The following is a 25,530-nucleotide window of genomic DNA, read 5'->3' as shown; positions in this document are numbered from 1 at the left end:
AATTTCTTAAATGTCTGCCATTGTTCATCAACTTTTTTTTTTCTGCTAAGCTGCTTTCCCAGCCCACTCCAGCCAACACTACACTCATTCCTTTGTAATTACCTTTATTTAAATTTAGCACAGTTGTTTCTGACCCAAGTTTCTCACTCTCAAACTGAATGCTAAATTCTGCCATGTTATGGTCACTATTTCCTAAGGGATCTTTTACTCACAGCTCATTTATTAAGCCTGCCTCATTACAAATTACCAGATCTAAAATAGCCTGATCCCTGGTTGGATCATATTGTTCTAGGAAACTGTCCCAAATACACTCTATGAATTCTTCCTTGTGGCTACCTCTGCCAATTTAATTTTTCCAATCTACATGAAGATTAAAGTCACCCATGATTAGTGTACTGCATTTTTTACATGCCCTCATTTATTCTCTGCCCTAAAATGTAGCTACTGTTAGGGTGCCTGTAGACTACTCTCACCAGTGTCTTCTTCCCTTTGTTATTTCTTACCTCCACACATATGGATTCTTCTGATCCAAGATCATTTCTTGCTATTGTACTTATTCCATCTCGTACTAACAAAGATACCCTACCACCCTTTCCTTCCTGCCCATCATTTCTAAAAGTCAGATACCCCTGAATGTTTAGTTCCCAGATTTGAGCTCATTGTAACCATGTCTCCATAATGACAATGGGATCATACCCATTAACCTCTATTTGTGCTATTAATACATTTATTTCATTCTGAATTCTATGTGCATTTAAGTAAAGAGCCATTAGTTTTGCCTTTTTACCATATTTTCCCCCCTTTAACCCTATTTGTTGCTGTTTTTTTGTTTGTACAGCCTGTTCCTTCCTGTCCTACCCTGGGTAACATTACCTAAATAGCTGCCCTGCAATGCTGCCATATCCTTTTGCTTTGTAAGCCTACATACCCCTCTCCAGAACCACCCCCCACCCTCCTCACCCACCCCAACAGCCCTATTTATTCAGTTCACCAGGATACTGGTCCCAGCAGGATTCAAATGAAGTCCATCCCACCAGAACAGCTCCCTTCTACCCTAGTACTGGTGTTAGTGCATCCCACACCAACCTTTGAGCCACACACTTAACTCCTTGACTTTACTTACCCTATGCCAGTTTGTCGATGGCTCAGGTAGCTATCCCAAGATTGTTACCTTGGAGGTTCTGCTCTTTAATTTAGATCCTAACTGTTCAAATTCTTTCAGCAGAACCTATTTTCTAGTCCTAGCAATGTCCTTGGCACCAATCTGGATGACAACAATTGAATCCCTCCCCTCCAGTCCCGAGGAGATGTCCTTAACCCTGGCACTGGGCCGGGCTAGGACTATTGCTAATATAAATAAATGATTTGGCTATTGGAATACGGAGTAAAATTTGAAAACGTGGAGGTAAAGGAAGGACAGGTAAGCTAACAGGATGGGCAGACAAGTGGCAGTTGGAATTTAATACTGAGAAGTGTGAGGTGATGCCTCTTAGCAGAAGGGATAGGGAGAGAAAATATAGACTTAATGGCAGTGTTGGGAAATAGAGATAGTTTAAGTAAGTTATATTTGTATTTTGCGGGCACGAGGAATGAGCTTTAGCTTTAATGTTTAAGTTTGATTTATATTTCTGTATGTGTTAAGAAAAGTTCAAGTTGAGTTTTAATTTCACCTTAAAAGGTACCTGCATTTCTAATGAGAGTTTTACAACTGTTGAAGGTAAGTTATACAAACAAGGGTAGAGAGGCCTAGCAAAGGGAATCCAGAGAGGCAACTCCCTCCCACAGACACATACACAGAAGAAATTAGAAACAGCAGTTTGATTTGGAAACTGTTTGAATTCAGATGGTTTTGAAGACAGCTGCCAAGCAAAAGCAGCCTAGATGGGGCAGATAGCTGTCCCAAGCTAAAGAAGAAAGTCCCCAAGAATCCAGGGGTGTGGGACAGGAGAAAGTCCCAAGCAGATGTTCTAGTCAAAGGAAGGACAGGAACCTGGAAAAAGTCCTGTAAAGTGAAGTTAAGGGCGAGGGGCAGAGAAAGGCTCCAAGCTTCAAGCTTAAAGCCACAGGAAGCAGAGTCAAATCAATGTAAAGACTTGTGAGAAGTCAGAAAGTCCAAAGAGGCAACTGAAGGCCTGCAACTCTTTTCTGTGGGCATGTGAAGCAGTGGTGTACTGTTGACAGCTAGTCAGAGAGAGAGTGTGTGGATGAAAGCTTAAATACATGTGGTGACCGAGGGAAGAGGAACATTAGGAGAGTTCAAAATCCTGGAGGTGAACCCTTGCAGCAGGCATCTGAGAGAAAGCTTCGGTTTGGGGGAAGATTCCAAGACAAGTTCTTGGAAAGTGGAGATTTGAAACCCTCATGTGAAAGACAGAGTTCAGTGGTTGGTTCACCATGTAACAAGCATCTGAGGGAAGTTCAAGGGAGATCCATAGCATCAGTTGGGGTGGCATCTGTCACTTGGTTCAGCGTGTGGTGTGTCTGACCACAGGTTGCCAATTGGTTTATGTGGACTGTACTTACTGTGAACATTAGCGTATAAGATAGTTTTTTGTAACTTGCTTTATTCTTACAAAGCTGTATATATCTGTAAAAGTATAGTTGTGGGTGAAGGTGTATTGTAATATCTTTCATCATTTCTTGGTTAATAATTTTTTTTCTTTTGTTAAGAGTTTATTAGCTGACTCCGGTGACCCTGTTCGGTAGCCACTCACCACGTAACTAAACAAACAAATAAAAGTTAGGATCTATCAAGCTGGGTTCCACCCTGGGATCGGGCTTGTCCAGCAGTAACATCATCTGGGATTATAACAACAGTTCTAAAGAGTGTCCAGGGCAGAGAGACCTGGGGCTGCACCTTCTGGTCGGCGAGCAGGGGTGGGTTCCGCTTGTCAATGTGTGAAATAATGCGGAGTGATGTTGGGCGGGCGTCCCGGAGTCACCCCACGTCATTTACATTTTCAGGTCAGCAGGTGCGCAGCTGAGTTGGCTGTATGCCCGCCAACCTGTCAATGGCCTATTAAGGCCATTAAAAAGTAATTGAAACCATTAATGGACCTGCCCATCCAACCTTAAAGTTGGCAGGCAGGCTGGGAGCCTAGGCGGGCTTTTTAAAAAACATGAAACCTCTTCTAAGGGCAGGATGAGGCTTCATGATAGATTTTAAACTTTCAGAATATTTTAAAATAAAAGTTATGGACATGTCCCAACTCATGTAACAGTGTTACATGAGGGGACATGGCAGCGAAATTTTTTCTATTGTTTAAACCGCTTTTCACATTTGAGCCGATCTCCCTGAGGCAGCACTTTGCCTCAGGGACATCTGTGCACTCTTTCACGTGCATACGCAAAAGAGCACAATCCTGGCTCAGGGAATCACCCCCCCCCACCCCACCCACACAGGGAACGCATAGCGCTTCCTGGTGGACGTCACAGTGGGTGGGCCTTAATTGGCCCGCCCACGTAAAATGGCGGCATGCCCCCGACTGGGGGCGCCGATCAGGAACCTGCCCACCCACGGCCGCTCCCGCACATCCCACCCGACGGGGGGAAATGTTGCCCTGGGGATGCTCGGCATTCATCTTTGAAGGTGGATGGATATGTTGGGAAATTGGCTAGCAAAGCATACCTTGGGCTTTGCAAATAGTGGCATTGAGGACAAAAGGAGGGAAGTTATGCTGAATCTTTTTAAAGCCCTGTTTAGGCCACAGCTAGAGCATTGCTTCCAGTTCAGGTCACCAGACTTTAGGAAGAACATGAGGGTCCTTGAGAGGGTAGAGAGGAGATTTAGCAGAATGGTTCCGGGGATGAGGGATTTTAGTTACAAGGCCAAGCTGGAGAAACCGGGGCTGTTCTCCTTGGAGTAAATGCGATTGAGGGGAAATTCGATGGAGGTGTACAAGGTTACGGCAGGTTTGGATAGGTTAGATTTCTTTTATTCATTCAGAGGGTGTGAGCTTCCCTGGCTAGGCCAGCATTTATTGCCCATCCCTAATTGCCCTTGAGAAGGTGGTGGTGACCTGCCTCCTTGAACCGCTACAGTCCATGTGGTGTAGGTACACGCTGTTAGGGATGGAGTTCCAAGATTTTGACCCAGCGACAGTGAAGGGACGGCGATATATTTTCAAGTCAGATGATAAAACAAGCAAAACACAACGGGTGCTGGTAATCGGAAATGAAAACAGAAAATGCTGGAAATAGTCAGCACTCTGATGGCATCTGTGGAGAGAGAAACAGAGTTAACGGCCAGAACCTTGTGGAGATGACAGAGGGTCTCAGCCCTACGCTGGAAAGCCAGTGAGAGCGCTGCATTGCCTCTTCTCAGGAAGGCCCGCCGCATCATGTGCCACTCAGGCACTTAACAGGCCAGCGGTGGACTTTCCCCCAAGATCAAGGACCTGGGAAAGGAAGACACCCACTCGAGGCCATTATTGTCACTGGATCCCAGGCCACAGGTGAATGATGGTGGCAAGGGAGTCACGGAGACAGCAGCAGGGGCAAAGGGTGGCTCTCAGCGGGCACCCTTACCCGATGCCAGGTCCCTCGATCAGTCATTGAGTGCCCTTGAATGAGGGGTCTCGCCTCCCTGGAAACCCACAAGTATCCCTGCATGGGTTTGTTTGTCGTACTCTCTGCATGGTGAGCCCCCAGCCTGTGGCAGTGGATGAAGACCATGATTGGGCATTTATTGCCCACTTAAGGGCCACTATTGGCAGTGGAGCCCGAAGGCTGTCCACAAGCCTTCCCGCCATGCACTTAATCAAGGTGGAGACAGGAAGGTGGTGCGGTCCCCACTAGTCACCCTCCCACCTGATTAAATGTCCTCCACCACCAAATTCACCTCAGGGGCAGGCAGAAGATTCCGGCCAGCATTTCAAGTCAAGGAACTTTCTTTAGAACAAAGAACAAAGATAATTAGATGATGGTTCAAGGACTAGGGGGGATACAGGTTTAAGGTTTTGGGCAGAAGATGCAGGAGGAATGTGAAGAAGAACATTTTTATGCAGCAAGTGGGAATGAGCTGGAACTCGCTGCCCACAAGGGTGGTTGAAGCAGAGATGAATGATTTCAAAAGGAAATTGGATGGGCACTTGTGGGAAAAAAACTTGCAGGGCTACAGGGATAAAGCAGAGAAGTGGGACTGAATGGATTGCTCTACAGAGAGCCATCATGGACTCGATGGGACGAATGGCCTCCTCCTGTGCAGTAATTCTATGATTCTTTGTTACTCTGGCTATTCTGACTTTGCTGTTTCAGGACCTTGAAAGTACTATATAAATGCAAGTCTTTTTTCAGTAAGGTTGCTTACTCTGAGTTCATGTCTTCCTGGAGGATTAATCGCAAAGCTCCTTATCATGTGATGTTTGCAAATATTATTGCACCTTTTTTATCTTATTTATGATCCCTGGGAGTTGATTATCTTTGCTCGTGGCTTTGTATCAATACCTATTATGTGAGAAGTTTAGAGAACCAGGTCACTTGCAAGCAGGCGGAGAATCAGAATCACAGAATCTTTACAGTTCCGAAGGAGGCCATTCTGCCCATTGAGTCTGCACTGGCTCTCTGAAAGCACATCTGACTTAGTCCCACTCATCTGCCTGATCCCTATAACCTTGCACATTCTTTCTTTCTTTTCAGATAGCAATCCAATTCCCTTTTGAATACCTCGATTGACCCTGCCTCCATCACCCTTTCAGGAAGTTCTTTCCAGACTTCAACCACCCTCTGGGTGAAAAACTTTTTCTCTTCTCAGCCTTCTTTTCTCCAAGGAAAACAGCCCCAACCTCTCCAATCTTTCCTCTACAGTTCTTCATCCCTGGAATCATTCTTGTGAATTTCCTCTGTACTCTCTCTCCAATGTCTCCACATCCTTCCTCAAGTATGGTGCCCAGAACTGGATAATGTACTACTGCCCCCACCCCCCCACCCAACCCCACCCCACCCCACACCACTCTCACCCCCACCCAAAAGGACTATCTGTTACTTGTTCCATGTTGTCCTTTCACAGATTGCTTACCCTTGTTCTGCTCTAACACATCCTGCTTTCTTACCATTATGTCACCATCAGCACCTTCTTTAGCCCTTACCACCACCATTAACACTCTAACCACAAGTCTATGTCTATGACATCTGTTAATCTCTCCTTAGCCCCCACCTTTCACTGGCCCTCTAACCTGCTTCACCTATTCCCCCCCCCCCCCCTTACACAGTATAAATATCATCACATTTCTACTTTTCTTTAGCTCTGAAGAAGAGTCATAAAGACTCGAAACATTAACTCTGTTTCTCGCTCCACAGATCCTGTCAGACTTTGACTTCGAAGGAGTGGTTTGGTGAGCAGCAGACAACAGTGACTTTTTTAAAATTAAATGAATTATTTTTCACTGTTGAAATTCACTTAATGTTAATTACCACTACAATTTATATTCATAGGTATTATGTAACAGTCCTTTTCTTTTATTTTATTTACCATTTAGCATCTCAGTCTTTCGGAGGTCAGTTTTTTTTTAAGAGACCAGTCTCTTAGAATTTCATAGAACAGTGTCTTAAGTGTAAGAGTTTTAGAGTTCAGCACCAAGTGTTTAAATGGTCAAGTGATTTAGAGGTCAATGAATTAACTACTATTGCAGGCCAGCAGGACACGCATCCTGTTCAGTGTGGGAACTCAAGGAGATTCCAAGCATCCTGGGTGTGTCCAAGAAGTGCTACCAGTTGCTCAAACTCCAAGTTTCAGAGCCTGAAGACCATCTAGAGTCACCGCAGTGCATCTGGGAGTCAAAGTTTCCAGTTTCTATGGAAGGTGAAGGTGGTGAGGAATTGGCCGACCACCAGACAGTTTAGGAGGAAGACACAGGTAGTGCAGGAATCCCCAAAGCTAGTGGCTCTCACAAACCAGTTTTCAGCTGGGAGAACTGGGGAGGGTGACTACTCCTTGGAGAAATGCAGTAAGAATCAAATCCCCAGCACCACAGGGAATTCAACTGCACATGAGGGGTGGGGGGGGGGGGGGGGGTAGAAGACAGTAGAAATACAGTAGCCACATGGAAATCAATGGTTGGGGGCAGAGACAGGTGTTCTAGATATGACTCTAGAATGGTTTGTTGCCTCCCTTGTGCCTACGCAAAGGATATCATCAACCAGGTGCAGGGGAACAGCCAAAAGTCATAGTTCCAAGGATTTGGAACCACTGCACCTGAGGAAGTGGTGGAAGTTGATAAAAAGATAATCTCAAAAGGGAATTGGACAACTAGTTAAGGATGAGCAAGTTACAGGATTGTGGCTAAGCACAACTGCTCTTTCAAAGAGCCAGCAGAGGTATGACAGGCCGAATCGCCTCCTCTGTGCTAAGCTTCCCGACTTTCACTAGTCATAGCAATTATGTCTGAGGTGAGAGTGACTGCCCTTGACATCAAGGCCGCATTTGACAGAGTGTGGCATCAAAGAGCCCTAACAAAACTGGAGTCAATGGGAATAGGGGGAAAAATCTCCACTGGTTGGAGTCATACCCAGCACAAAGGAAGATGGTTGTGGTTGTTGGAGCTCAATCATCTCAGCTCCAGGACATCAGTGCAGGAGTTCCTCAAGGTAATGTCCTGGGCCCAATCATCTTCAGCTGCTTCATCAATGACCTTCCTTCCATCATAAGATCAGAACTGGGAATGTTCACTGATGATTGTATAATGTTAAACACCATTTGCAACTCCTCAGATACTGAAGCAGTCCATGTCCAAATGCAGCAAGATCTGTACGATATCCAGGTTTGGGCTGACGAGTAGCAAGTAACATTGATGCCACACAAGTGCCAGGCAATGACCATCTCCAATGAAAGAATCTAACCATTGCCCCTTGATGTTCAATAGCAATACCATCACTGAATCCCTCATTATCAACATCCTGGGGGTTACCATTGACCAGAAACTGAACTGGACTAGCCATATAAATACTGTGGCTACAGGGGCTAGGAACCCTGCAATGAGTACTTCATCCCCTGACTCCCCAAAGCCTGTCCACCATCTAGAAGACACAAGTCAGGAGTGTGATGGGATACTCCCCACTCGCCTGGATGAGTTCAGCTCCTACAACACGCAAGAAGCTTGACACCGTCCAAGACAAAACAGCCCACTTGATTGGCACATGTTTCCCCCTATAGGAGAATCTAGGTCCAGAGGGCATAATCTCAGGGGGTCACCCATGAGGTGAGGAGGAATTTCTTCTCAGAGGGTAGTGAATCTGTGGAATTCTCTACTGCAGGGGGCTGCAGAGGCTGGGTCATTAAATATATTTAAGGCCGAGATAGATAGATTTTTAATCAGTAAGTGAATCAAGGGTTATGGGGAAAAGGCAGGCTAGTGGAGTTGAGGATTAACAGATCAGCCATGATCTCATTGAATGGCAGAGCAGACTCAATGGGCCAAATGGCCTGCTTCTGCTCCGACAGGCAGGATTTTCCTGTCAGCGAGTGGGGGCGGGGGTGGGGGGGGAGGAGGGGGGGTGGGGTGGCAAGGCCCGCTTGCCGATGTGCAAAATGACACGCGGTAATTTTGGGTGGAACTCCTGATGTCACAGCGCTCCATTTAAATTTTCCGGTAGGTGGGGGCGCAGCGAAATCAGCTGTGTGCCTGCCGACCTGTCAATGGCCAATTGAGGCCATTGACAGAGTCATTAAACTAATTAACAGACCTGCCTGTCCAACCTTAAGATTGGCGGGCAGGCCAGGAACCCTGGCGGGGATTAGAAAAAGCATAAAACCTCATCCATGGGCGGGATGAGGTTTCACGTAGGTTTTAAAAAATTTTAATAAAGTTTTTGTAAAAATTATGGACAAGTCCCAACTCATGTGGCAGTGTCACATGAGGGGACATGTTAGGGAAATTTTATTTTTCTATTTTTAGCCTTTTTACATTTAGAGCCGATCTTCCTGGGGCTGCACTGAGCCTCAGGGAGATGAATGCGCTCTTTCGTACGCATGCGTGAAAGAGCGCACTCTCGATTTAGGGATATCTCCCCCCCCCCGCCCGCACAGGGAGCGCATAGCGCTTGTGTGTGGACGTCATGCTGGGCGGGCCTTAATTGGCCCACCCACGTAAAATGATGCCACGCCTCCAGTTTCCGACAGAGGGAAAATCCTGCCCTATGTCTTATGGTCTTATCCACATTCACCCCCTCCACCACTGACGCACGGTAGCGGCAGTGTGCACCATCTGCGAGATGCACTGCAGGAACTTACCAAGGCTCCTTAGACAGCCCCTCTCAAACCCACGACCACTACCATCTAGAAGGACAAGGGCAGCAGATAGATGGGAACACCACAACCTGGAAGTTCCCCTCCAAGTCACTCGCCATCCTGACTTAAAAATATATCGCCGTTCCTTCACTATCACTTGGTCAAAATCCTGGAACTCTATCCTTAACAGCACTGTGGGTGTACCTACACCACATGGCTGCAACGGTTCAAGGAGGCAGCTCACCACCACCTTCTCCAGGGTAACTCAGGATGGTGGTAATAAATGCTGGCCTAGCCAGTGAAGCCCACATCCCAAAAATGAATTAAAAAATAAGACAACTATTTAATGCCTGAAAAGCAGGCCTTTTGAATTTCCTGACCTTGGTTCCTGAATGGCAGGTGGGCCGATTTTGCACTGCGCCTGCCAGTCAGACTGCTGAGTTCCAATTTTGTTACAACATTACCCAAAATTTACTTGGCAGGAACTAAATCAGTTGTGTCCGGGGGCAGGGAAGGGGGGAAAAGAGAGAGCAAGAGAAGGAGCAAGAGAGAGAGAAAGAGAGAGCGAGCGAGAGAGCGAGCTCTTTATCTGGGAAGAGAGTGCTACTCTATTCTAAAATATTTAGAATGCATAGGAGTAATTTTCAAATGGGATATATGAAGGGAAAAAAAGGGCTATGGGGAAAAATGGAACTCATTGATTGCTTACAAAGCTGGCACAGGTATGATGGACTGAATGGCCTCCTTCTGAGGCGTATATTCGAGAATGTTATGATTATTAGTATTCTTTATTCAAATCTTCATAAAATCATCATTTAGAACTGAAAAGAATTCTATTCCCTGTGCTAACATTAATTTGGTCATGGAATGTTTGCCAACCATGAGGAGGAGAGGAACTCTTGATTCGGGCTAATAGGAAAATATGAATGAAATTTGAATTAAATCTTAATGCAATTTGAAAGAAAACTGTATGCAGCAACTTCCCAACTCTTTACTGTTTGGATCCATCTGCTAATTACAATGTGTATTTTGGACATCTCGAGTGGACCTTAAAACCATGACTCACTGTTACTTATCTTTATTATTTTGGTATCATGACTTCCCCTGACTTGAGTGCTTGATGCTGTTTGTGAAGAAGTTTAATCAGTTTCTCTGCTCTTTCAGCTCTAAAAAAAAAACGAAGCTAGAAGGCCAGCAAGAGATCACTTATATCGCAGGACACAGGAAACCACGTGGATTTCCAGAAGAAGAAAACGTTAATGATGAATTATGTGGTTTTTCGCATCCACATTGCCGCTCCTGCCCCATTTATAAAATCTCTGCTTACATGCGGAGTGGGGGAGCTTCAAAGAATGGGAATGATTGCAGCAAAAATGAGCAGTTACAGAGGAAAGCAAAATGAGACTGGCAATGTCCTGCTGAGCAATGCCTCAATTTCAAAATGTTCTCTTTTTTTTTCTCCATAGCCTCACGATCCTATCTTTGTAACCTCCTCCAACCCTATAACCCTCTGAGATTTCGGCACTCCTCTAATTCTTACCTCTTGTGTATCTTCAATATTAATTACTTCATCATTCAACTGCTTAGGCCTAAGCTCTGGACATGCCTCCTTGAAACTCTCTGCCTCGCTACCCCTCTCTTCTCCTTTGAAACACTCCTTGAAACCTACGTCTTTGACCAAGTTTTGGTCATTTGCCCTTATATTTCCTTATGTGGCAATGTGCCAAATTTTGTTCAATAAAGCCCCTATGTTAAACATTTTTCCTATGTTAAAGTTGCCAAATAAATTCCAGTTATTGTGTTTGACTTGTAGTAACGTTCATAAAAATAAAATTTTCCACAAAAAATGTAAAATAGTCTCAAGAATTAAACTCTTTAATATTAGTTACTGTATATACAAAGACATCTGTTTTTTAAAAAGTAAATCATTTATACTCCATCTTTTTCTGCTGATTGGTAATCATTTCAATTTTGGAGTTGATATAGAAGATCAGCTGTAATCTTATTGAATGGCAGAACAGCCATTCCTGTTCCTATTGCTTAAGTTACGAGGGTTGGGGTCATACTGACTTGGCAAAAATAACAGAGGTTCTTCAGATGTGGTAAGTGGAGAACTGCTTAATTGCAGCTTAACAATTGGCAGGCTGGGAGTTAAGTAGAGCTAATAGTAACAGTTCCAAGTGCAGGGTAATAGCTGCAGCTGCAGCTGCAATACAACCAGTTTAGCAACCTCTCAGTCCTTGCTGCTTAAAAACAAAACTGTTTCATTCAATGATAAAACAAAAAAGTTTGTAGGGTTATGCAGCGACTATTCATCTCTCTGTATCTGTAAAATGCAAAGTGCAAATGAAAGCCACAGTTTGGGTGCACTTCTTCACCAAGTTCCCCCTGTACTGGTTTGTGCACATATCCAGAGTCCTACTCACAAACAGCTGATTTTTTAATGCTAGAGTGGGCGTAATGGAGTATCTCTCTTTTTCAATGTTAACAATTTTAAAATGGTCCCTTCAGTTCCAGGCACTTGAGGGATGTAGCTTTTCACCAGGCTGAAGTGATTGTGTCCCCAGCACAACTCACAGCAGCGTCAGGTTCTTTCACCAGGGGACGGACTTGTGCCTCAGTTTACTGCACTCAGGAAGCAGAGGCCGGCCTGACTATTTGGAGCTATACAGCACATTAACGCAGGTCTGAAACTGTGGCTTTTCCTACATTAACAACATTACGTTTCTACAAACTGCCCCAAGAGGCTGTGGCTGCTGGGTCAATTGAAACTTTCAAAACTAGAGATCAATAGATCATCAGGTATAGAATCAAGGGCAAAAACAGAAATACCTGGAAAAACTCAGCAGGTCTGGCAGCATCGGCGGAGAAGAGCACAGTTGACGTTTCGAGTCCTCATGACCCTTCAACAGAATCAAGGGCGATGGATCAACAGCAAGTGAATGGTTATCCGATTAAATGGCATAACACGCTTGAGGGGCTGAAAGACGTACTCCTGCTCTCATGTATTTTCAAATATACCCACGAATGGCTGCTACTAGTATAATTTTAGGGTTCTCCAATTACATACTGGCTTTCCTTGAGGTTCAAAAATAACTTGCTAAAGATCAAAAGGTGGGTAAATGGAGTTGTGGCACAGATCAATCATGATATAACAGTGTCGGAAGCCTGGGGACCTGTTGGACTCACTGTTCCTTTGTGGACACACAAAATAGAACACGCTACACCTCTGAGACTTCAGAAACTTAATATGCATTCACTAATTTGGCAAATCAGTATGGTTCACTTTCCACAGCACATTGTTGATCATGTTCCATAATACATTTAGCAGATTGCAGCTGAATTTGAGAGTTGACATTTAGGTTCACAATTGAGCGAAACGGTCGCAAGCCCTTTAAAAGTCTTTGAAAGCGATGCATCTCAGCAGCTTTAAATGCAGTCCACAAGCTGTTCAGAGGCCTTCACTGGATTGTAAACCATAAAATGAAACTGGTCAAGTCCTGGAGATTTACTGCATGCAGCACCTGAAAGAAAAGGACAAGTTCAGGAAAACCCAGTCATGGGTAACGTAACTCTTCAAAAATAGGCTTGTCACCTTGAACCACGTGGTACTTATTCTAAAACATTTCTAATTCTTGGAGTGATACATATTTGCAAGTGAATTACAGTGAATGAACTTCAGCTTTATGTCACAGAAAAAATGTGAAACTTTTCTTCAAAAAGGGTAACAGTGAATTTCCAATTGCAGAAGTGAATATACCAGAGCAAAATTCTCCCCCAATTTAACCATTTTAAGAGTGTTCTTGTCTCCCTTTAGATGAGTGACTACATATTCAAAAGTTGCAGGCTGTATATCAAGATGAAAAGCTACCATGCCTTAATAATCAACAGTACTAATTATAATGCAACCTCCATGACTAATGTGAATACACTATAAAGCTTATAGGGTTAGCGTACTTTGTGAAATTGCTTTGACAATCTGCAAGTTTTAGGGTTCATCCTTTATGTAGTTCACCTTCTAGTTGTACGAGATAATTAATTTCATTTACCCAATAAGCCCTTTCCTTATTCCACCCTGGGAAAGCAGAATTAGTTAAGAAATTGCATTGCTAAGAAGATATGAAGAACTGTAAAAAGCAGCTGCTTCTGATTTCTTTGCCAGGCCTACTAAACAGTCAACTGTGATGACCTGATCTTTGACCCGCTTTAGCTGTCTGTCCAAAATCAGGGTCCCTGCTCCAACGGCTATCCAATGAAGCCGAATGGAAACAGCACATGTAAACATTGAATGATAACGTGAGAAGGCTCTGTTCTCATATCCTTCACTGTCAAATATAGATTCATTAAGAATGGTCAATTGAACTAAGAACAGGAAAGGTTTCTCAGCATGTGATTGATGGTAACAACAACAACTTCCATTTATGTAACACCTTAAGCTTAATAAAAAGTTCCAAGGTTACTTCCCTGGAGTGTTAAAATTCAACATTAGCCACGCAAGGAGATGCTGTGATACAAAACAAAGTCAGGAGTGTGATGGAATACTCTCCACTTGCCTGGATGAGTGCAGCCCCAACAACACAAGAAGCTCAACACCATCCAGGACAAAGCAGCCCACTTGATTGGCACCCTTTCATAAACATTCACTCCCTCCAACATCGATGCATGTTGGCAGCAGTGTGTACCATCTACAAGATGCACTGCAGGAATTCACCAAGCCTCTTTAGAAAGCACCTTCCAAATTCAGGAGTACTACTATCTAGAAGGACAAGGGAGCAGAGAGATGGGAAGACCATCACCTGGAAGTTCCCCTCTGAGCCACTCAATATTTTGACTTGGAAATAGATCATCGTTCCTTCAATGTCACTGGGTCAAAATCCTAGAACTTCCTAACAGCACTGTGGGTGTACCCACACCACATGGACTGCAGCGGTTCAAGAAGGCAGTTCACCACCTTCACAAGGGCAATTAGGGATTGGCAATAAATGCTGGCCCAGCCAGCGAAGCCCACATCCCATGATGAATGAAAAAAAAGCAAGAATTGTAGTTTACAGCAAAGAAAACTAAGCACACATTAAGATATAACTGGACTGAAAAACTTCCTTTTTTCTATACATGGAATGAATGTTGCATTGCTGCTGCAGGGTTGGTAGGGGAATTTTTTTTTTTTTTTGCAGGTATTGCTTCCAAAGGCATTGTTCAACAAAGTTATGTTTTCAAGCAAATAATTTTGGGTGATCCTAGATTTTAAGTATTGTCCCATGTAATAATAATTAACGTCTCCCAGGCAAAGACGATTAAGAACATTTCCAGTATTTTCTGCTTTTACTTCAGATTTTCAGCACCCACAATATTTTGAGGAGATATTAAGACAGGTCACCAAAACAGTTGTTCTTCTTAACAGAGGGGTGGAGAAGCAGAGGTGTTTGGGTAGGGAATTTCAGAGTTTAGGCTCTAGGCAGCTGAATGTGCAGCTGTCAATGGCAGAGTAATTAAAATGGGAGATGCGAAGACTGGAGGGGTGTACAGATCTGGGAGTGTTGCAGGGCTGGTGGAGGTTACAAAGGTAGGAAAGGTCAGGCCACAGGAGGACTTGCAATCCAGAATAAGGATTTTAAAATTGTGGTGTTGCCGAGCTGTGAGCCAATGCAAGTTAGCAAGCACAGGGGCGAGGTGTGAATAGGACTTGGTGTGAGTTAATATGTGAGCAGCAGGTTCTGCAAACCCAGAATTATTGTCCACCCATAGTTGCTGTGATATGATGGTCTGGTCCCTTTTGAGTTGCTATAGTCCAAGGTGCCAGTGCTCATACAGCTGATGTCTATGGATCTGTAATCCAGCCACAGTACATGGTTAACCTTTCAACAGAGGGAAGAATGCAGTTGTGCAGTTACTGTTTGGAATGATTGGAAATTACCCTAAACAAATATCTTGATATCCATTCTGACGCTCAATGCAGTATTCAATCCAGTCAACAACTTCTTTGACTCAGAGTCCACTTGCCAACCAATCAGCACTCTGCAGAACTGGTCATAGATAAGGTAGGGTGTAAAGAGACACCACTTTTGTGTGTCTCTTTCCTTGATGTACTAGTTGAGAAAACTGCCAGGGGGGGGTTCTCTACCATGGTTCACTGAAAGCCTCCCTTCACTGGTCTATATGCACGTTGAGATTCTTACAGCACCATGCGCTGTAAGATTGGTCTTATCGGCAACCTCAAAAAGAGCCTGAGCCATTTGCCTACCATGCAAGCTTGCTGTTGAAATAAGGCGCATCAAAGACATTCTGCCGGATAATGGCTATGCTGTATATCACACACACTCATGAACGGACCCAAGGCCATCACTTTTGACCCTGAAAAGTGTCCAGTCTACCTCAGGTTGCCCTGGAAGAGCAAGATCTCTCAAAAGTGTGAGCAACAGCAGAAGCTAGCTGTTTCATGTTGCTACTACACAGCAGCAACATGAGTGGTATTCGCCACTAACAGGATGCTGCCATCAAGCCAAAAAGACGTTTTGCCCATCATACAAATGGGCAATGTGGTATATGAATTTCAGTGCCAGTGTGATGCCAGGTATGTAGGCCATACGTCCCAAAGACTGCCAGGCGGATTGTATCAAACAGCATATCCCTTCTGCTGTCCGCAATGGGCAAGTTACGGACTGTACCCAACCAGCCCATGCTTACAAAGCTCAAAACAGTGTCCAATTTTAGATGTTTCTGCAATTGGACAACATTTTCTGAATAATACTCAATGTGCTAAGAATTACGCTGACAACCTACAAATATTAATTATTTATCTAAATATTAAGCTGCATATATTAATGCACAGGACTCTGTTCTTTGTAGGCAGAAAGAACATTTACACATGTTGTGCCTGTTTCAGCTAAACAAAATAAGTGACAGCCAATTGCCAGTTTATTCCCCAGGGCAATGTCTTGACTCGAGTCAAGCTACCTGGTTTAAAATGTCAAACAATGCTTGGCAGCTGACTGTCAGTCACAATCCACTGGTGCATTCTCCATGGTCAACTTGCTAACCAATCAGCACTCTCTTCTCATACAGTATAAATGTGTTGATTCCCCTGACATTGGTATTTTTCTTGCAAATTGTCCTGATAACTGCAAGATAAAGGCTTCAACAAAACTAATATACAATCAGGATTGTTCAGCAAGTATTGTACAACCACAGAATCACATCTAATGTTTTGAATTTTGCAAACATGGGCTAGTTGGTTACGGTCAGCACTTTGCCTACTGTGAACAGATGAAGGGACATGCTGTTTGTTACGATCCGCCAGTCACTGGGACATATGGCCTACACATCTGCCACCATACCAGCACTGAAAAGTCATATACCACATTACGCATTTGCGTGATATGCAGAACATTGCTTTGGCTTGACGGCAGCATCCTGTTAGTGAAGAATACCATTCATGTTGCTACTGCTTAGTAACAGCATGCAATGGCTAGCTTCATATGTTGTTCAAACGTTTGAGACACCTTACCCTTATTGGCAATTTCATAACTAGGGCCCGAGGCATTTACTCACCATGCAAGCTTGAGGCTGAAATGGAGTGCATCAAAGACATCCTGTGGGATAATGCCTACCCTGATCAAATCATTGCTTGCTGTATATTGCACAAATTCATGGATTGACCTAAGGTTACCACTTTTGGCCCTGAAAAGTACCTTGTCTACCTCAGGGTAGGGTCATAGAAATTTGAGAAACAGGTAATAATACAAACATATGGATAAGGAGCAGGAGTAGGCCACTCAGCTCCTCAAACCTGCTCTGTCATTCAAAAAGACCATGGCTCAACTTCACATTCGAACATAATTCTTTTACTCAAAAAGGGGGACAGAAAGCAGGCAACTACAGGTCAGCTCAACAACTTTCATAGGGAATATGCTAGAAGCTATTAGTAAGGATATTCCAGGAAAAGTTCAAGGTAATCAGGCAGAGTCAACATGGTTTTGTGATAGGGAAATCATGGTTAATCAACTTATCAGAGTTCTTTGAAGTAGTAACATGTGCTGCGGATAAAAGGAAACCGGTGGATGTACTGTACGTAGATATCCAGAAGGTATCTGACAATGTGCCACATCAAAGGTTATTGTGGGAAATAAAAGCTCATGGTGTATGGGGTAACATATTGGCATAGATAGAAGATTGGCTAGCTCATAGGAAACAGAGTAGGCATAAATGGGTCATTATCTCTTTGGCAAGATGTACTGAGTGGTGTGCCACAGGGATCAGTGCTGGGGCCTCAACCTTTTATAATTTATATAAAATGACTTGGATGAAGGGACCAAAGGTATGGTTGCTAAATTTGCTGATGCCACAAAGATAGGGAGGAAAGTAAGTTGTGAAGAGGGCATAAGGAGGCTATAAAAGGAACATAGATAGGTTAAGTGAGTGGGAAGAGATCTAGCAAATGGAGTTTATTGTGGGAAAGTTTTGGCAGTAAGAATAAAAAGGCATGTTATTTAAATGGTGAGAGATTGCAGAGCTCTGAGATGCAGAGGAAATTCGGTGTCCTAGTGCAAGAATCATAAAAGGCTAATATGCAGGTACATCAAGTAATTAGGAAAGCTAATAAAATGTTATCAATTATTGTGAGAGGAATTGAATATAAAAGTAAGGAGGTTATGCATCAGTTATACAGGGCATTGGCAAGACCACATCTGGAGTACTGTGTACGGTATTGGTCTCCTTGAATTAGGAAGTTGGTGGACTCTCAGGGGCATTGCCATGGAGAATGCACCAGTTAACTGATGTCCACTTGACAACCAATCAGCACTCTCTTCTCATGAAGTATAAATTGTTATTCCCTTTACATTTTGCATTCTAGCAAATTGTCCAGACGAGTGCAAGATGAAAAGCTTCGACAACATATGTCTTTTTTCACCAATACTTATCCTTTGGACAGCTTTTGCTTTAAAGACTTACCATAAGCACCAGTTCTGTTAGCACAGATGATTGCACCAAAAAACTTTGGATAATACTTTTGGATTCTTGCAATAGCCTTCCGACAAGCTGTGGCTGGTTCAAATCCCAATCTCATATATTCCACTGCTTGGTAACTATTTTGAGACAAAAAAAAACAAACTAAGATGTCTGCATCAAAAAAAAATCAAATAGCAATAATCATACATTTTACACAACCACCTTACCAAGCATTTTTATTTAATGCAATGTAAGTAACTTTTATCAGTGAAGGGATTCTTAAAACCCTAACTGCTTTTAATAAAACCTACTTATAAGGAGCCATTCATTTCTGAACCACTGCAGGATATACAGCATACAGAACAGAGATTATACCATCAAGAAAGATGAACAGATTAGGGCTCTTTACTCTGGAAAAGAGAAAATAGAGGTAACCTTATGGAGGTCTTAATGATTATGAAAGGGTTTGACAGGAAAGACAGAAGATATTTCAACTTGTGGGCAAGACCAGACATCGGGGCAGATCTCTCAGTTCATCTATCCCCTTTAAGAGTGTACCATTTAGTTTATATTGCTTCTCTGGACTCTTCCTACTAAAATGCATTCCTCTGTGTTAAATTTCATCTGCTATGTGTCTGCTCTTTTCACTAGTCTCTCTCTGTTACAATCCTTCTCATTGCTTACTACATTTCTGAGTTATTTCCTAACTTTGAAATGATGCCTGTAAAGCCAAGTCCAGTTCATTAATGTATATGAAAAAGAACAGTGGTCCTAATACCAATCCCTGAGGATCACCACTGTATCTCAGTCTGGAGGGAGGTAAACAATCATTCAGCACGACTCTGACCCTTAGCCAATTTTGTATCCACGCTGTCACTATCCCTTTAACTGTGGGGGATTTAATTTTATTGTCAGGGGATACTGTTAACAGCTTTTGAACCTCCAGATTTACAACTTTAACCTTCTCCGTTGCCTTAAAGAACTCTAATTCAAACAGGATTTGCCTTTAACAAATCAGTGCTAACGTTGGCGTGCTCATACTTTCTAAATGTCAATTAATTCTTCCCTGGAATATGTCTCTAAAATTTCCCCAGCAACATTAGGATGACTGGCCTGTTTTGGCCAGGTTTATCCCTTGCTCCTTTTTCAAAAAACAGCTTTATAACATTCATAAGCATCTGGCACTACTCTCATATCCAAGGAAGACTGGAATATTATGGCCAAAGTCACCATAATTAACACCCTTCCTTCCCCGAGTAACCAGGATCCAGCTGGGTCAAAATCCTGGTACACCCTTCCTAACAGCACTGCGGGGTGTACATTGTTATGATTGGTCCCCTAATTTGTTAACTTCCTGAACGGGACCCCAATTTTGTTATGTTCTCGGGCAAGGAGGAATGAGCTGGCTCCCTATTCAACCCCCTCGTTTGGTCGCAACAAGGTTAATTTGAAAGACATCCCTTCCCCCACACCCCACCCCCAGCCCCATGGATACCTTTTCCCAGTCCTAATGTATTTATGTTTTTTTAAGAAGGGGGCAATTCAATCAGGCTTTCTTGAGTCAAAGAAAGAGTAAGTTTATTAGTTAATAAAAAACACCAAGAAAAATAATGTAAGTGCCACACATAAACACGATCAGAAATGAGAGGTTAAGAGTCCAAATAAAAGTTAAAAAAAAGACATAAAAATCAGTCTTTGGCTTGCCCATGAGACATAGATGGCAAAACTTTGTGGCAGTTAAGTTGGGTGATTCCGATAGAGCTAACTTTGGCAGTTTCGCAGTGGATTTGGAGGCACATGGTTCTGCAGGCTGGCTGAAGAAGTTGTCCTATTTCCTTTTTGATTGTGGCTTTGCTGAGCCTTGTGTCAAGGAAGAATGCAAGCACGAGAGAGGGACAGCGCGTGAGAGAGGGACACACCAGAGGGACACCGCCTTCAACTGCAGGGGTGACTAGTTGGCCTTCTTGTGCTGTCACTCTCACAGCACACTAGCTCACACTACACTGCTCTGCAGCTAGCTTTTTAACCCATTTTCTCCTGTGTATTTCTGTAAGGGAAAAAAAACCATGTCTTGCGCCCAGAATCTGTTTTCTTTGATCTCCAACCATTTTACATATTCTGAGATATTAATCAACAGAAGATGGAATTTAGGTGCCTGCTGAGACTTGGTAATCAATCCTTTGTCTCTGCAACCACAGGAGATTAAAGTTCAGTCTTTTGCATCATTCCTATCTCCCTTTCAAGTATCTCTGCTTCAAGAAGGCCATGACACCTTTTTCAGGTGTATGATTCCATGTTTCTCTCAGGACAGTTCTGTCAGTATAATCCATATAGGAATTTTCCAGAAAGTAGTCCCTTTGCATTTTCAGCCATTTTTGCTCAGTGTCTTTGCTTGTATTTATTTTGAAAAACACATAATTTTCCTTAAAAAGTTCACTATGCCCATAAGTAATTTGTGGCTGGAGCCTGCCTTTCATAACATACACCACAGACTGCAGCAGCTAGTAGAGGAACTGTTGCATTATTGAGTGTATACTCAGTAGAACTGCCCTTGGCCTTTCAACTACATCATGCCTCTCTAGTGTTACAATAGTATTTTCGATCAACATTGCCACCCAATCATTTTGTCCTTCCAATTATCTTTTCTGAGTGCCTAAGCGGGAACATTTAGGGATCTAAAAGGTGATTTACCCATGGAGGCAGGGTGCATGGCTGAGGTACTAAATGACTACTTTTCATCTGTCTTTACCACGGAAGAAAATGCTGCCCTAGTCATAGCAAAAGGGGAGGGAGTTGAGACAGTTGAGAGGTTAGAAATTATAAAAAAAAGAGACATGAGATAGGCTGTCTGTACTTTAAGTTGGTAAGTCACCAGGACCGGATGAGATGTATCCGACGATACTGAGGGAGATAAGCGTGGAAATTATGAAGGAACTGGCCATAATTTTCCAATCCTCCTTAGATACAAGGGTGGTGCTAGAGGACTGGAGAATTGCAAATCATTACATCATGGCTCAAAAAAAGTGTAAGGATAAGTCCAGCAATTATAGGCAAGTCAGGTTAACCTCAAGTGGTGGAAAAGCTTTTAGAAATATAGTTTGAAACAAAATTAACAGTCACTTTGCCAAATGCGGATTAATTAAGGCAAACCAGCACAAATTTGTTAAGAGTAAATCGTATTTACCTAACTTGCTGGAGTTTCTTGATGAGATAACAAAGAGGGTAATGCTTTTGATGTGGTGTACATGGACTTCCAAAAAGCATTTGATAAAGTGCCACAAAACAGACACATGAGCAAAGTTATAGGTCATGGAATAAAAGGCTCATGGACGAAAGGGCTCAGTAACAACATGGATACAAAATAGGCTGAGAACAGGAAGCAAAGACTATTGAATGGCTGCTTTCCTGACTGGAGGAGGAATTCTGGTGAGACTCACCAGAGGTGGTTGTTTGGACCCCTGCTCTTCTTGATATATATTAACGACCAAGACTTTTATGTACAGGGAACAATTTCATAATTTGCAGATCACACAAAAACTTAGATGTATTGTGAACTGTGAGGAAGGAGGGTAGTTCATAACTTCAAAAGGGGCAAGGAAAGGTTGGCGAATTGGGCAGAAAATTGGCAAAAGAAACTGTGCAGAGAAGTGTGAAGTGATTCATTTTGCCATGCAGAATGGGGAAAGGCAATATAAAATATAGGGTACAATTCTAAAAGGGGAGAAAGAGCAGAGGGTCCTAGGGGTTTATGTGCATAAATCATTGAAGGTGGCAGAGCAGGTTGAGAAGAGTGGTTATTAAAGCATTTGGGCTTTATAAATCGGCACATAAAAAAGCTCAAAAGCAAGGAAACCCATGTAAGATACTGGGTCGGCCTCAACTGGGTTATTGCATCCAGGTCTGGGGACGACACTTTAGGAAGAATGTGAAAGCATTAGAGAGGGTGCAGAAAAGATTCATGAGAACAGTTTCAGGGATGAAAAACTTCAGTTACGTGGATAGATTGGAGAAGTAAATGAATCTAAACTAAGGCTGTTCTCCTTGAAGAAGAAAAGGTTGAGAGGAGATTTAATTGATGTGTTCTAAATCATGAGGGGTTTGGACAGAGTAGATTGGGAGAGACCGTTCCCATTAGTGGAATGATCAAGAACAAATGGATACCAATTTAAGGCGTCAGGCAAAAGAAGCAATGGCGACTTGAGGAAAAAACTCCTTTATACAGCGACTCGTTAGGAGCTGGAAGGCAAAGCCCGAGCGTGTGGTGGGAGCAGATTCAATCTTGGCTTTCAAAACAGACTTGGAACATTACCTGAAGAGGAAAGATTTGCAGGGCTAAGGGGGAAAAGGCGAGGGGGTGGCACCAGGTGAACTACTTTTGCAGAGAACCACAACAGACATGACGGGCTGAATGGCTTCCTTCAGCACTGTAACCACTTTATGAACTACATCCTGCAGTAAAAGCAAATTTGGAAAGAATGACATACCTTGGGACAAACCGCATCATGATATCCCCCATTCCAGTAGCAGCTGCAGCTCCAACTGTGCTATCAGCATAAGCACCTGCTCCAGCTATCGGTGAATCGCCCACACGGCTGGGGGAAAAACAAATAAAATGATCATTATCATTTTGAATAAATATACATATTGCACCTAGAAATTAGATTTTACCGTTGAAAATACTGCACAATTGATGCACCGAAGAATTCAACAGTGAGCAGGTTTCTGACACTCAACCACATGACTCACTAACTGTTGTTAGGTAGGTCTTAATGAAGTTTTCATAGTCTTAAGTAGGCTAACTATGTATTTATTAACTACAAGAACTAATGTTCCAAGTCTGTTTTGAAAGCCAAGATTGAATCTGCTCCCACCACACGCTCGGGCTTTGCCTTCCAGCTCCTAACGAGTCGCTGTATAAAGGAGTTTTTTCCTCAAGTCGCCATTGCTTCTTTTGCCTGACACCTTAAATTGGTATCCATTTGTTCTTGATCATACAGTAAAGGGTTCAAGCGAGGAGTTCTCTCTGTGCTTGCTTCTTCACACAGCTCTGTCCAATACTAGACTGACCCCTGGGTGCAGGTCACATGTTCTCTTACATCATTACGTGGGCAGCACTGTACTCAGTCCCATGTTAACTCTATATGCACCAAACCCTTATATTACACTAACCAGAAAGGGAATGCCTCTGATCTGCACTGGACTAAATGACGAAGGACCAGGTGGGTGCAGGGATTCATCAAGCAGTCACTGATCTCCAATGGAAATCCTGTAAAACACTTACTCCAGGAGGTGGGTTTAGCTGAAACTGGGGCAGTGTTGCACTGTGAATGGGAAGTCAAATATTGGCAAGTTTGGGCACCTAATATTTTGAAGTATTATATATTTTTCATTTATTTTTGAACAAAGTGATGTTATATTCACATTCTCTTGCAATATATTGTCTTACCACCATTCTTGAATCTTTTGGAATGAGCTCTCTTTCATTATCACAACATTACTGTATTAGAATGAGGGAGGGACTGGAATTATTTTTATATACCAGGGCAATTTCTCTCACATCACACTTCATAAAAAGTTAGAAGACTTGCATGTAAGTGGCTACAACATTACAAAAACAACTTGCATTTATAAACCACCTTTGACATAGTGAAACACCCAAAGATGATTCGCAGGAGCAATTATCGAAGAAAAACAAAAATTGACACTAAACCAAATAAAGGAGATGTTAGAACAGGTGACAAAATGCTTGACGAGAAAGGTGAGCTTTATAGGAGCATCTTAAACAGAGAGAGGGAGGTAGAGAGGCAGAGAGATTTAGGAAGGAAATTCCAGAGCTGAATACAGGAGGATGAAGGCCAAGTTGCCAATGGTGCAGTGAAGGAATGGGGGCATACAAGAGAAATTTTAAAAGTTCATTAAACACAAATTAGGGGGCTTTCTCCTCACTCAGCAATTCAACACCCTACCTCACCTCCACCTTTGATGCTCCAGTCCCCATTAAAACAATGACTCTATCTCACCCAGTCAATCCTCCTGGTATGGCCTTCATCTCCACTCCTTTAAGTTCAAGGAATGCAGAATCAATAGATATGGTGAACAACTGGTTTAGTTATTTTCCACCAGATCTGGCTGGGCCACATAAAGCACTATTGAGTCCTGCTGTTGTCTGCCAAAACTGCTCACCATTTCAGGATCATCCTGGGCTGCAAAGATAGCCTCTGACTTCTCTACAGTAAATGGTCTTCGCAAATCCCTCCCTAGTTTCCTCCAATCTCATCTCCAACAATAAGTGTCAAGAGCTTAGGGATTTCTTTGGCACTGAGATTGAATCCATCCAATTAGTTACTTCCCTCCCATTCCCTAGACCCACCCAGAGTCCCTTGACCATATTCCCATTAAACTGGTGACCACCCAACTTCCCATCCTGGTTTCCATGTTAGGCAACATGTCAAAATCCTGGAGCTCCCTTAACAGCATTGTGGGCATACTACACCATATGCACTGCAGCTCAAGAAGGCAGCTTCTCAAGGGCAATTAGGGATGGATTAGCCAGCGATACACACATCCCATGAATGAACATGAAAATATATTGTTAATGGTTCTCCTCAGATACCATCCCCACCTCCTTCAAATCTGTTGTCATTCGTCTTCTCCGCAGATAAAAACAACCCATGGCCTTTTCTAGAATTGTTCCTGCGCCATCTCCAATCTGCCTTTCCTATCCAAAGTTCTTGATGATGTTGTCGCCTCCCCATTACCTGCCCATCTTTTCCACAGCTGACTCTATGAATCTTGCCAATCAGGTTTCCACAGTGCCAAGCAGCTCTTAGCAAAGCATGACCAAAGAAAATTACCCCATGTCATCCTTCTCAAACTTGAACACAGTTGACCATACCTCTACCTCCAACATCTCTCTACCATCTTCCAGCTGGGTGGGACTGCACTCATCTAGTTGCATTCTTATTTATCCATTCATTGCCAGTGAATCCCCCGAAATGGCTTCTCTGCTTGCTCCCACACTGTTACCTTTGGTGCCCCCGCCAAGGAGCTATCCTTGGCCTGCTCCTAATTCTCATCTACTTTCTGCCTCTTAGCAACATCATTCAGCAGCACATCATCATTCAGGAGCACAGTGTCAGTTTTTGCACGTACAACATGTGCACTAGGCTGTACCCTACCACCACTTCTCTTAATACCTCCAGACTCTAAATAATCAGACTGCTTGTCTGACATTCAGTACTGAATTAGCAGAAATTAGCTCCAGCTAAATACTGTCTTCAGCCCTTGCCATAAACTCCATTGCCTAGACACAAACTCCTTCCCAGCGATTGTCTCTTGGTTGAACTAGATTTGGAAGTCAT

At 43.1% G+C, this 25,530-nt stretch overlaps 1 protein-coding gene across 1 annotated transcript in view; it reads right to left on the bottom strand.

Moving 5' to 3' along the window:
- Positions 1 to 12,486: 12,486 nt before the first annotated feature.
- The window catches only part of LOC121277193 (N(4)-(Beta-N-acetylglucosaminyl)-L-asparaginase-like), a 33,839-nt gene continuing 20,795 nt past the window's right edge, over positions 12,487 to 25,530 (bottom strand). The window contains exons 7-9 of the mRNA XM_041186339.1: positions 22,654 to 22,761; positions 18,173 to 18,306; positions 12,487 to 12,747 (exon numbers count right to left, since the gene is read on the bottom strand). Of these exons, the coding sequence (XP_041042273.1) occupies positions 12,653 to 12,747; positions 18,173 to 18,306; positions 22,654 to 22,761 (337 nt within the window). The 3' untranslated portion in view covers positions 12,487 to 12,652. The remainder of the gene's footprint in view (positions 12,748 to 18,172; positions 18,307 to 22,653; positions 22,762 to 25,530) is intronic.

This window comes from Carcharodon carcharias, chromosome 4 (genome assembly GCF_017639515.1).
Source record: "Carcharodon carcharias isolate sCarCar2 chromosome 4, sCarCar2.pri, whole genome shotgun sequence".
NCBI lineage: Eukaryota > Metazoa > Chordata > Chondrichthyes > Lamniformes > Lamnidae > Carcharodon > Carcharodon carcharias.
The sequence above is the reverse complement of the archived record's forward strand: the minus strand, read 5'-3'. Positions and strand labels throughout refer to the sequence as shown.